Raw genomic sequence first — 13,124 nt, forward strand, 5'->3', positions numbered from 1 at the left:
GGGTTTGGGCTACGCCCACCGGATACAAGGACAACCCATCATGGTTAGAGCCCGGCCCAAAAAATTGATCAAATCCCTTATTCCCCAACCGTAGAGAAAGTGGGCTACACGTTTACAAAGAAATGGATAGAAATTAATGGAAGCATGTGGCCAAGCTGGGTAAGGCTAAGGAGTCCAAGCCTAGCCAACAAGTTCGTGGAAAGAGATTTAAAACCAGGAATGTGGGGTGGCGACTGGGTTGGCTGCCCATAGCCTGGTTTAAAGTTCAGCCGTTTTAGGCTGGGTTTGGGATTTTTATCCAACGGGAACATAGGTCAGGCCAACACCAAGTTCTCAGGCATGGGCTGCGGTTGCACCTTATAGCTCGTCCAATCTCAAAGAGCCTATTCCCTTGGCTCCATGGGTTGGAATAACATCCACTTTGCCGAATCGGATGTGACTCGTCTTGCTCAAATCGGCCTCCACCGTTTCAGGACTCTTGAGCCTGCATTGAAAGTAGTTGACTCGGCCTGACTCGAATGAGTGACCTCCAACTTGGTGAGTCCTGACTTGATTCAGACTGAGCGAGTCTGTCCAAGTCATTGAGTATTCAATTCCAGAAGAAGGCACAGTTGTCACCCTGATAAGATGATTTCAATAAGCGGTTTGGCATCTTGAATTTGGTGGTAAATGAGTATATTTCAAATCCAAATAGCCATAATTTTAGTGTGTTTTGAAATCTCAGCAAAACACTGAGATTACAGGCTAATCCAAAGTAAATGCATTTTTTTGCCTCTTTTTACAAGGAGGAGAGTAGCACACATCATAGAAGCCTTTAGGCTACCCATTTATTGGACACATGACAGGTTGATGATACCAAAACGATTTAATTATCAAATACAACACTAAAATCACATCAATAGAATGATCTGAACCATCTAGACGTTGGACATCTAAGTGAATGGTTAAAAAAATATTGGTGAGTCGCTTGTTTGTAATCCTTGCATTTGTGACCCACCAAAGGCTCAAAATTTCATCTTTTTTCTTTTTTAGCAAAGTATGTATTTTACTGGGCTTATTATAATCATTTTATCAAATATCACACACACACACACAAATATATATATATATATATAATTTAGTATATGAAAACTTATTTAATTAATCAAATACAAGCTCTCGGACAGAAGATTTAGATTCGAGTGCATTTGAACCAAACGCTAATGGGAATTCGGAATCACCTTCATTGGAATGTAATTGTGCTTTGGATTCTAGTGCTTTCCAAATCCACGCTCCCAAAGCGGGCCAAGAGATTCGTGGTTTCTAACATCTATTTACATGTATTATTAGTATTATTAGAAGACGCATCCAATAACAGAACCCATGAATTCCATTCAGCTTGACTCAGAATCATAACCCGCTGACGGGTTGTGGGACGATCCCATCTCGCCAGAATACTGTTGCACCACAAGAACTGATGCCGTCGTCGTCGAGGAATCCATGGAAGCCAACAAGCTTCCAACGGGACCCAATTCGGGGCACTCGCTAATTTCATCCAGGAACATCGCTGCGAAGCCACTAGGCACCCGACCCACCAAAAACAGATTGCACTGGCTGAATTCTCGAATGGCTGAGATAGCCTCCACCTTGTTTCCTACCATCCTCTTTTCATACTGAACTGAACCTTCTTTCCTGATGTTCTTTTGTAATTCCGCAAGGAGCCCTTCATCTTCTGATTCTTGTTTGGCATCAGCATTGCTATCTATACTGATCATTACAGAGTCTGCAACTATCTCACCATTGGATTCTGACATTAAGCGGACCACCTTCAGCAGAATCCCAGGGTGCTCTGCCATCCGCATCCCATACGCTAGAGCCTCACGATCGTCAGGCCCACCAAAGAAGAAGACCACAACAGAGGATGAGACATTGCTCGCAGAGACATGGACAGTCCCACCTAGGCCGCGGTCCACGAGTATCCCAACTGAGCATGGTGCATGCTCGAGCACCCTCCGATTAACCCACCGGAACTCTGCCCGCGTCGTCTCCAAAACCCCATCGAGCCTTTGGTGCTTGTGGAATGGTAGAATCACGATCGCAGCACGCTTCCTCTCCGCGCTCATACAGATATCCTCATGCATATCAGAGAGTGCAGAAATTGCAGTCATGGGCCTTACAGACACCCTACTTAACCTCTCAAATGCCTCGAAGGCAACGACAACATGGTCCGAATCTGACCTGTGCATCTTGTTCCAGAATGGCAGCCCGTTCTTCCCTGCCTTGTGTACCATGAGGATTGCCGACGACCTCTCTGAGAGCTCCATAAGGTGCATTGCATATACGCATAGCCTTGATCGCCTCTCAGTCCCTCTAGTGGCCTCAATGAGATTGATTACCGTCGGAATGTTCCTTGTGCTGTGGAAACAGGCCATGATCCGAAGCTGGGAATTTGGGTCTTTCCGTTGTATGGTTCGATGCTTGTAGGGAGCATTCCCCTTCCTCGCCTGCTTATATATAGCCATGACAAGAGGTGTGGTGATGAAGGTTGTGAAGAGTGCCATGAGCACCATGATCGCGAACGTTTGATCATTCAGCACCTGAAATCACAAAGATCATTTCTGTTTATTTTGCATTCAATAAGCAGGTGTTTGGATTTTCAATGGATGTGTGAATTGCAGTAATTCAATACAATAAAGACTAAACAATGATGCTATATTCATAAGAGGGACTAACCCTAGAGCAGGATTGCTATCGTTTCAACGAAAGGAATTGTCAGCGTACACCTTCGGAGATAATTAGGAATTAAAATCATCCCACTTTGGTAGTCATTAGGAATTAAAATGCCCTATGCATGTCCTTCAGCATTTGGCCTGCTTGTATATGGTGAAACTAAAACCTGGTAATGGGAAAGCTAGGTTCTCGAGTGCAATATTGGTTTCTGAGTTTTCAAACTTTGTAAGAAGAAAACCTCTTTTCACCAATCAAAACATGTCTAATATTAATAACTAATAAGAAAAGAACTAAAACAACCTAAATTCTAAGAGATAAGTCTTAATGGGAAGTAAATAGTTATATGAGCTGTCCATGATTCAGTGCTCGCTTCATAAGGACATGCTTCATGGCACAGACCCTTGATATACATTGACACACCATCCTCTAACAGCTCAACCTTTTAGAGCAAGTGGTTGTTTCACACTATATTGGGCTTTTCAGTTGTCTCATCCTGATGATCTGATCCTGCTTAAATCAATGCAGTTCCTAAAATCTCACTGCCCCAAATGCAGAGCAGAACCACCACTCATATAATCGGCTGAATTATCAGCCCCGCCCAAACAAAGGAAAAGAGATGGAAGAAAACTGTATTTTTTTGTGGAGAAAACCATGATACCTTTCTGTCTTTGCCGATGTTGAGGACAATAAGTTCTACCAGGCCTTTGGTGTTCATGAGAAATCCGAGAGTGAGAGCTTCGCGGACAGGCACCCTACAAGCAATTGAGACTGCCACGGTACCCAGGATCTTCCCTGCACAGGCAGTAACTATCACCAAACCCAACAGCCCCCATGACTGAGCTCCACTAATGGTGGCTACATTGGTCTTCAACCCACTTGAAACGAAGTACAATGGTAGAAAGAGGCCCGAAACAAGATCCTCCACCTTCTCCACCAGAGCACCTGCGAAAGGCCCCTCCTTCGGGATGAGAATGCCGACGACAAAAGCCCCGAAAAGCGCATGAATTCCAATAGCATCCGTCACAAACCCAGCTGCCAGGACAGTAGCCAAGGTGGCACATATGTAGATTTCATCCACTGGCTCGCCTTCCTCAGACCGGCGGGCCATCCATGAAAAGATCGGCCGAAGAACCAAGATAGCACATATGATGAATGTGGCCCCAGCAAGTAGAACCCAGAGGGAGACCAGTGGGGAGTGGCCAGATCCAGAGAGCGCAATCGCAAGCGCAAGAAGGATCCATGCGGCGACATCATTGACAGCAGCGGCCGACATTGCCATGCGACCTACATCAGTGGTGAGGAGCTTGAGCTCAGCAAGAATGCGGGCCAGGACAGGGAAGGCAGTTATAGAGAGGGCCACACCCATGAAGACGAGAAAAGGCGGTCCACGCACGCCTTTGGCAATTGTTTGTCGGAGAACAAATGAGGAACCGATTCCAAGCACAAAAGGGAGGCTGATACCAGCCACAGCAATGCCAAGGGCCTTTGTGCCTGTCCGACGAATTGCCTTTGGATCAAGTTCGAGTCCCACTAGGAAAAGGAAGAAGAGAAGTCCAAGGTTAGCTAGTGTGTCTAGGACTGTGATACTCCTGGAAGGAAAAACTGCATGCAGATAGCTTTGGCTGCGGCCCAAAGCTGATGGACCCAGCAAAATCCCACCCTGCATTTGAAAAGAGAAGTCATGAACTCCTTCATACATTGACACAAATCCATCTGATTGTATGTCTACGTGCCTGTGTATGTTTGTGTGTTTATGTACCAATACTTAATACTTTCTGAGTAAGAAATCAGCCGAGTCAACTCAGTTTGTGTGGTTTTTCAGTAAACAATGACACAACTCTAACATCCATGATAGAATAAGGAATGTTGGCTACTCTGTTAACCTGTCCATTGCTGTTGTAACCATGGAGACCACCTTATGACTAGCCTGATCTTGGGGGGCCAGGTCAGGGGAGGCGGATTGCATACTGGCCCCAGTGGCGCTACTGGATGGTGCTCTGTGGGCTCTACCATGATGTACGTGTTTTATACATGCCGTCCATCCATTTTTCCTGATCGTTTTATATGAGACCAAAAATTAGGCAGATGGACCACATCACAGGAAAACAGGGGTGATTAAACGGCCACCAATAAAGACTTCTTGGGGGGCCACAAAAGTTTTGGATCAAGATGACATAGGTGTTTGCCTTAATCCAGGTATGTGACACCTAATCAACAGGTTGGATGGCAAATAAGCATTACAGCGGCCCTATGAAGTTTTTAATGGTGGGTTTTCAATCACCACCGTTTTCCTGAGATGTGCCTGTGACTTGGATCTGCCGCCTCATTTTTGGTCTCATGCATTAAAATGAGCTGAAAAAATGGATGGATGACGTGGATAAAACACATACATTATGGTGAGGCCCACACAGCAATGGCAGTGTCAGTATGCAATTCACGTCCCCAGTTCATGTTAAATACTCCCATCTGAGCCCTGCTTAATGGGCTGCTCTGATAAATGATTACTTATCCCCTCACAAAATAATCTAGATTTTCATTTAATAATGGTTGAAATGTTAAAAGAGCAGAATGCTTTCTTCTACTGATATCTATAATGCCACTGACGGCTCATCGTTGATTCATCCAAGCATTGATCTGATGGCCCCTATCATAAATGGACCATACCAAAAGGGGAAAAAAAATCTCCTCGACTAATTAATCCATTGTCGCACTAACAAGCCACAATCAGTGGAAGAAAGACCAAATATTCAACAGCTAGAATCGTCCAATTTGAGAAATTTTGTAAGCATGGTCCATCCATGATGGGCCATCATATCAATTGCTTGAATAAAGCAGGGGCCGCATACGTACACACTCGGTCCACAACAGAGAAGCTCCCTATTCGTCACAAACAGGTAACTCTGCTTCAAAAACACAATGAAAATGCAAGAAAAGAATAGAAGAAAATAACTTACAATGATTTCGGCGATCACACGAGGTTGCCTTAAAGGCCTGAGAAGAAAAGCTAGGCAGCGCGTGAAGACGAGCACAAGGCATATCTGTAAGATCGCTAGAGGGAGTGCAAATTCGAGAGGATTATCTCCTTGGAATACCCCGTTCGACGTCGCCTTCATTGGCAAAGGACAGACATGTACAGTAGCATTCGACATTGTGTGAAAGGAGTCTGGCTCAATTCTTCTACCCTCAATTCAATTCAAACTCCTGTAACAAAAATCGTCTGAAATAAATACATTAAAAAAAAAAAAAAAAAATTAGATAACGCCTGTGATTATTTTCGGTTGAACGACCCATGTTTACTTAAAACAATTAGTTTCCGAAGATTAAAAGCATGAGCTTTTCTTTAACTTACAATCTCTTTGTATGAATACAAGAACGACTGAAATGAGTTAACTCGGTAAGGTGACTCAGTTAACTAAGTGATTAGCCCAGTTTATAAAACTCTAAAAGGGAGCTGTTTGGAGCAAGTTAATTGTGAAATCAACGGAATTCAAATCTCTCCTAGTGCGTTTGGATGGGCTTGCAAAACCCAGTCTTATCTTACACTCGAGAAAACAATTCGATTGATTTTTCCAAGTAAAGACAAAAACCTTTTTGAGAACGCCCTTTTGAGAAGTGAAACCAAACGGGCCGAATCCTCGAAATGAGAGTCTTATAAAAGTATTAAAGGGTTACTCCATGCAATTAATGCTCTACCGTTGCAATAGCAGCTCCTAAGATCCATGAGCTTATAATCTGATTCCCAAACAGCTAACCTTGGAAGACGCGGATTTCCTGCGAAAGCCTTTCGCAGGAAGTTCCTGCGCTGGGAACCCAGGTGGGGCCCACTGTGATGTTTGTGAGAAATCTTACCCGTCCATTCGTTCTGTGAGTTCATTTTAAGATATTAGGCCAAAAAAGAACCGTATCCAATGCTTAAGTAGGCCGAAAACGTGATAATTGAACGTCTGGAGTTGAAATATTCGTGGGGCCATAAAAGTTTTGAATCATGCTAATATTCTTGTTTTCAGTTCATCCCAGTACTAATGACGTTATTAACAGTATGAATGGCATGTAAACATCGCTTCGAACCCAGGGAGGTTTCAACGGTAAGAATTTTCCTGAACACCTTTTCCTTTACTACGGCCAACTTGAGTATTGGATGCTGCTCACTTTTAGCAACTTCTCCTAAAGGTAGCTCACAAAACGGATGGACGCAGTAGATTTCTAAAAAACATCACGGTGGGCCCTACCTAGTTTTCAAGCGTAGGAACTCGTCGCAGGAAATCTGTGTGTTCTAAAATACGATGTATGAGACGGACGCGGATTAGCTACTGAACCCGACAGTAGCGAACTCGCTACTGAAATGATGTCATCACGTTCCCATGATGTGTGTGTTGTATCCACGCCGTCCGTACATTTGGAGAGATGATTTTAGGGCATGATTCAAGGCTGGAGTTGACCCCCACCACAGAAAACAGTGGGAGAGTGATGCCCACAGTTGAAACCTTCCGAAGGTCCACCGTGATGTTTATTTGAAATCCAATCTGTTCATGTGATAAGGCAGACATGAAAGAAGGGAAAACACAAATATTAGCCTGATCGAAAGCTTTTGTGGCTCTTAGAAGTTTTGAATGGTGGGCATCACTCTCTCCACTGTTTCCTGTGGTGCGGTCCTCTAGACTGTTGAATCTAAATCATTCTTTGGATCATACCCTAATGCGATCTCTCCAAATGAATGGGCAGGAGATACAAAACATGCATTATGTGGCGAGACTCGCTGATTCACGTAACTAAGTTACGTGGGTCCCACCATGATGTATGTTTTGTATCCACACCATCCATTCATTTGGAGAGAACATTTTAGGTCATGAACCAGAGATTGACTCAGATTCAAAGCTCCACTGGACCCCACCACAGAAAAAAGTGGAGAGAGTGACACCCACCATTAAAAACTTCTAAGGGTCACAAAAATTTGCAATTAAGCTGATATTGTGTTTTCCTTTTTTTTTAATGTCTTTTTTAACTTATAAATGGTTTGGATCTCATATAAACATCACAGTGGACCTTAGGAAGGTTTCAACGGTGGATGTCACTCTATTCACTGTTTTCCTTAATGGGTCCACTACAGCTTTGTATTTGACTCATTCTTTGATTCATGCCGTGAAATGATCTCTGGAAATGGATAGACAATGTAGATACCACACATACATCATGGTGAGACTGACATCGCAGCTCAACCTGACAGTAGCTAATCCTCGTCCTCAGACCCAGAATTTGGCATGGCAAGGTCTTCTGCAAGGGATAATTATAATTAATCCGACTCCACGGAGTTTACATGGACTCCTCACAAAGATTCCTCAAATTTACTGGAAGAGATAGATTATAAAACAAATTTTAATAAAATAGAAAGAGATAGGTTATAAAATAAATTCTAATAAAATAGAAATTTGATTGATACATGTCCCTGTTACACTATTAATAAAAAAAGAACCTAAACTAAAAATTGTATTTACCAAAAATAGTAAAATTTTAATTCTAATAAAAATCTTAATTTTAGCTAAACTCTTTTAAATTCTAGTTTTTAAAAATAAAACTTCTAAATAAACTTTTGATAAAAGAACCCTATCATGATTACAGGTTGTTTTTAAAAAAGAGAAAAATTTAGAACTTTAAAAATAAAAAAAATATATTAAAAAATTAGAATTACTAAAAATATTTTTTAACAAAATGGACGGAGGTGACCCATTTTGTGAGTTTGTTCACCCTAAATAGACCATTACAGTAAAGATTGATAAGTTCTGCCCTGGTAACGATACTTAGATCAAAAGTTATGAAATGTATTGCTCACTTCCTTTTTGTCGAACCATGGTAGGAATGTGTATCTGTGCCAAGTCCCACGTCAAGAGTGTTCACAAGGTAAGCCCCATGTTCAATGTTTCTTAGCTAAAGATATGGATGGTCCACTCATCAGGTGGGCCCCACGTGCTTGAGAGAATGAACGGCTAACAAAATAGTCGGCAGCCATGTACAATCGTACTCGTATGTTTACGTTATATGGTGGACCACATGTACCAGAAAACAGAAAACAGGAAACTGTGAGGGGGAATGAATCTAAAAATGAAGTAGATCCAAATCTCAGGTGGATCACACCGTACGAAAACAGTGCTGACTGAACACCCACTGTTAAAAACTTCGTTATACCATTGTATTGTTTATTTGCCATCCAACTTCTTGATAAGGTCACACAAGCTTCGAAAAATACAAACATAAGCTGAATCCAAAACTTTTTATGATCCCGAATAAGTTTTTAATGGTGGGTATTCAATCACCACTGCTTACTGTGGTGTAGTCCACCTGAGATTTGTATCCGTCTCATTTTTGGGTTCATGCCTTAAAATGATCCGGAAAAAATGGTCAGTGTGGATAAAACACATTGAGCATGATGGGGCCCACAGAACACCACCCAGTAGCAACTTGCTACTGGCACCGTCAGTAGGCAATCTGCGTTACAGGCCAGCCGACAGGTTCTTAAATACAGCGCGACACTGGCTTAATTAAAAAAGCAGCTTTAATTTAGACCCAGGTCCATTTCTTAGGTCTTCTGCCATTCCAGCCAGAGCCCAACCCAAAAGCCTGCTGACCAGCCCAGCCCATTAAAAGCCCAACAGACAATGCAGCGATTGGCACGTACGGGGGAAGAAGGGGAGTATAACGATCTACACATACAGATAGCAGTTGTATACGTGGCACACATAAACCCCAATCCAAACCATCCAACTTTATGAACCACAGTAGATTGATCACAACCCAAAGAAAAACACGGACCGATCAATTTAATTCTTGGATCAGTGGCCGTCGAATGGACGGTTAGACTAGAAGATAATTACTAATCAGTTTCGATTAACCGGGTTTCAGGGATTGAATCGATCTAATTTTCGGTTTATACTCAATCTAAAACATGGCCCAGAATTTGGACGGATCTGATTGTGACACGTATCCAACGTCACTCTCTGCCAAAAATCAACCTCTCTCCTACCAGCAAAACTTGTTCAGTTTGTTTTTGTCTTTTTCCATCTCTAGCGGGATGCACGTGGTAGCACGTCATAGCCTTAAAAAACCAAGAATGCCCCTATCTCTACTAAAATCTACATCTTCAACCAACTATTTCCACTCTAAAAACACACAACTCCAGGGGTATTTCCTGTCCTCCTAGATATTGCCCGCAAGAAAACCCTCGCACGCTTCGAAATCGCTCTATCACCACATCAACTGAAAATCACCGGAGATTTTCGTATTTTCGTTTTCTCCACAAGGGTATTTTCGTAAAAGGAACAAGAATGAGGACAGATATATATCGAGGTTTTGATCACGGCCCTTAAAAAGAAGAGAAATAAGATGGGAGTATTACCTGATGGACGGACAAGCAATGCCCGGAGCTTGTTACCTCTACGATCGCCGCCTCTCTTTCTCCTTGTCTAGAAAATCCATGAAATTCTCTTCTGGAGGTGTGAGAGGAAATATACATTCAAAAGGGCAAAAGAAGATTGAAATCCTTTCTAATATGGGAAGATAACTTCTCTTACGGGAAACCGACTTCATTGTATTTATTAGGGAGGTATGCTAATTCGATGCAGGTCCGTACATGTAATGAAATATGCCAACGGTCCAAATTCAAAGTTCACGTGTGGCGCATTCAAATGGGTGCACGTCATGCTTACCCGGTTGACACGTGCGAAAGCGCATGCACTATTGAGTTGGAGACGTGGCGTGGTGTGGAACCCAATGTGGGTGGTTACAAGCGTAGATTTGATTATTGGATGATCTTGACCTTTGATCAATGGACATTTGTTTGTTGAATACGGATTTTAACCATCTGGTATACGTCCACCAATCACCGTGACTGGATACTCGATCACTATAATTTTTCGCTTTATCATCTATCTGAAGTTTGTTCCACGATTTGAATGGCTAGAAAGGCAAAACAAATGTTCGACGTCTGCAGTTGTTGAGGGCATGTGTATGAACCAACATGCCCTACCAGAATATCCAAATTTTGTTTTGGTAAGTAGACACTCCGAGTTTATCCAGAAGGGTTTTCATAGGATCCGGTGGATTTTCAGCCCGGGATTGCATATTAGATGATGATCTGAACCGTTCATGTTCTCGTTATTGCCTTATAGAAGATATAATCTGATAACCAAGCCTCAATGTTCATGTAAAAGAATAATGCCTGGACAATTCACCATAGATGTCAAATAATAATAATAATCGTGGGATATAGGGAGAAATTAAGAAAGAGGATGTACTATTAAGTCAAGCTCTATGGGCCATTGTGATGTGTGATGGACATTCATCCCATTAATCAGATGCACCCTTTTTTGGTGAGTAGTAATCAAAAGAGATGGCCTATCTATAACTTAGGTGGGCTACACCACATACGGTAGTTGAGAGTGGATTTCAGGTCATTTGAAACCTTCTTAATTAATGTATGTAATGCTCGGTCAGATGTGGGCCCATTCAATGTGTATCCCACTTAAATGAGTCATACCAAATTTTAAGTCATTCTAAAATTTAGGTGGGCCCGGCCCACCTGAGTCGTGGATGAGTTGATTTTTGGTATATCCCGTAACTTGGAGGGGACCTACCAAGTGCATGGCGTGGAAGTCTATCGCACATCTCAGTGGCAGAAATCAGCCTCAGGGAAAGCTCCCATGAGGTCGAACTGTGTGGGCTCCAACGTGTTGTGTGATGGGTACTCACCCCATTAATCAAATGCACCCTTTCATGGTGGGCCATGGACCTAAAAATCATGCCAATCCATGATTTAGGTGGGCCACACCATAGACAACATTTGAAAGTGGATATCCAACCATTGAAATCTTCTTAATTGTTTATAGGGTCTGCTAAGATGTGGTTTAGAAATCCAGGCTATCCATTGTATGTGTCCCACTTGGATGAGAGGTCATGTTAAGTTTCAGCTATATCCAAAACTCAGGTGGGCTCCACAAGTGCTTTTATATGTTTTAAGCATGATTTCACACTGTTTCAAATGGTGTGGCTCAGGTGCTGGATATGGCTGATTTTTTGGATATTCCATAACTTAAGAGGGGACCCACCAAATATACAGTGCGGATGTCTAAGACACATTACGGTAGGGCCACGCTGCTCAACCTCATGATACAATTTTATACCGGGAGAGAAAGAGAGAGGAATGATGGCGTGAGCACAGTTCTCACAAAAACTTGTGAAAACTTTTCAAGAACTAATTAATCTCCCGTGATATAGGTCCAAAATCTGAACCCTCCTGGTGACGTAGCACTCCATGAAACCTCCGAAGCTCAACTTTTACTCTAAACTTTGGTGGGCTACGAGAAAAGAGAGAGGCAAATCAAGGGAGTCAACTCTCCATCCCTATGTTTACAGGGAAATGGTACTATGAGGTCGACCTCATGGGAATGTCCCGTGAGTTTGAGTTATGTGGGCCCCACCATGATGTGCATCGAAAATCTATCCCATCAGTCAAATGCATCATTCCATGGTGGGACACGGACTTAAAAATCAATTCAATCCATGACTTAGGTGGGCCACACCACATACAAATGTTGAGAGGGGTTATCCTCCCATTAAAATATTCATAATTATTTATTGGGCCCACCGAGATGTGGTTCACAAATCAGGCCCATCCATTGTGTCTGTCCCACATGGATGAGCAGTCAAACCAAGTTTCAACCTCATCCAAAACTCAGGTGGGGCCATCAAGTGCTTTTCTATGTTTTAGGCATGTCTTCACATCATTTAAGATGGTATGACCCACCTGAGTTTTGTACAGTGCTGATTTTTTAGGATATCCCGTAACCTAAAGGAGACCCATCAAATGCACGGTGTTGATGTTTGACACACATCACGATGGGGCCCACACAGCTCGACCCCATAGGAAGTTCCCATGAGGACGACACACACACACACACATATATATATATAATGTCAGGTAATACCAAGTTATTTTGACAGTCCAATCCTATGTTTGGATTAAATTCTTCAATTGGAAAAGCATTATATTAAGTGAAACCAGAATCCGTGGACTATACAATTGTAATCAAGGACTGGATTTCACAATTGATGCTTGTCAATAATATGCATATGCAGCTTGATTGTTGCTTGATAGTGTGGATAAAATATATGCATCAGCATGTGGCCTATAGATGCAGTGGATTTTAAGTTCCATTGGAAGTCCCGTTGCATCTCTTGCCGAGACTGGATGACATAACACTTGGATTAATCCAATCCCACTTAATGTTTACAAATAACCAATGAAATTTACATTAGACCAAACGTATATCCATATCACCTAATCCTACATTTCAAATAGGCCACAAGTCAAATTTTCCTTCATTTAAACGATTGGGCCATGAGTTCATAAAGTATAAGGGGGTATT

General features: G+C 42.3%; 1 protein-coding gene across 1 annotated transcript; it reads right to left on the reverse strand.

The window, feature by feature from the left end:
* Positions 1–1,305: 1,305 nt before the first annotated feature.
* On the reverse strand, positions 1,306–10,276 carry LOC131241272 (cation/H(+) antiporter 18-like). The gene is made up of 4 exons (XM_058240034.1): positions 10,097–10,276; positions 5,664–5,910; positions 3,368–4,369; positions 1,306–2,576 (listed from the first exon to the last, which is right to left on the reverse strand). The coding sequence occupies exons 2-4, from the start codon at positions 5,856–5,858 to the stop codon at positions 1,374–1,376; spliced, it is 2,400 nt and encodes a 799-aa protein (XP_058096017.1). The 5' UTR covers positions 5,859–5,910; positions 10,097–10,276; the 3' UTR covers positions 1,306–1,373.
* Positions 10,277–13,124: the final 2,848 nt, after the last annotated feature.

This window comes from Magnolia sinica, chromosome 3, assembly GCF_029962835.1.
Source record: "Magnolia sinica isolate HGM2019 chromosome 3, MsV1, whole genome shotgun sequence".
Taxonomy (NCBI): Eukaryota; Viridiplantae; Streptophyta; class Magnoliopsida; order Magnoliales; family Magnoliaceae; genus Magnolia; species Magnolia sinica.

Coding starts and splice junctions, on each gene's coding strand:
- LOC131241272 (XM_058240034.1), bottom strand. CDS start 5,858: ATGTCGAATGCTACTGTACATGTCTGTCCTTTGCCAATGAAGGCGACG. Junction 4,370..5,663: donor GTGTGATCGCCGAAATCATT/GTAAGTTATTTT, acceptor TTTCAAATGCAG/GGTGGGATTTTGCTGGGTCC. Junction 2,577..3,367: donor ACATCGGCAAAGACAGAAAG/GTATCATGGTTT, acceptor TTGTGATTTCAG/GTGCTGAATGATCAAACGTT.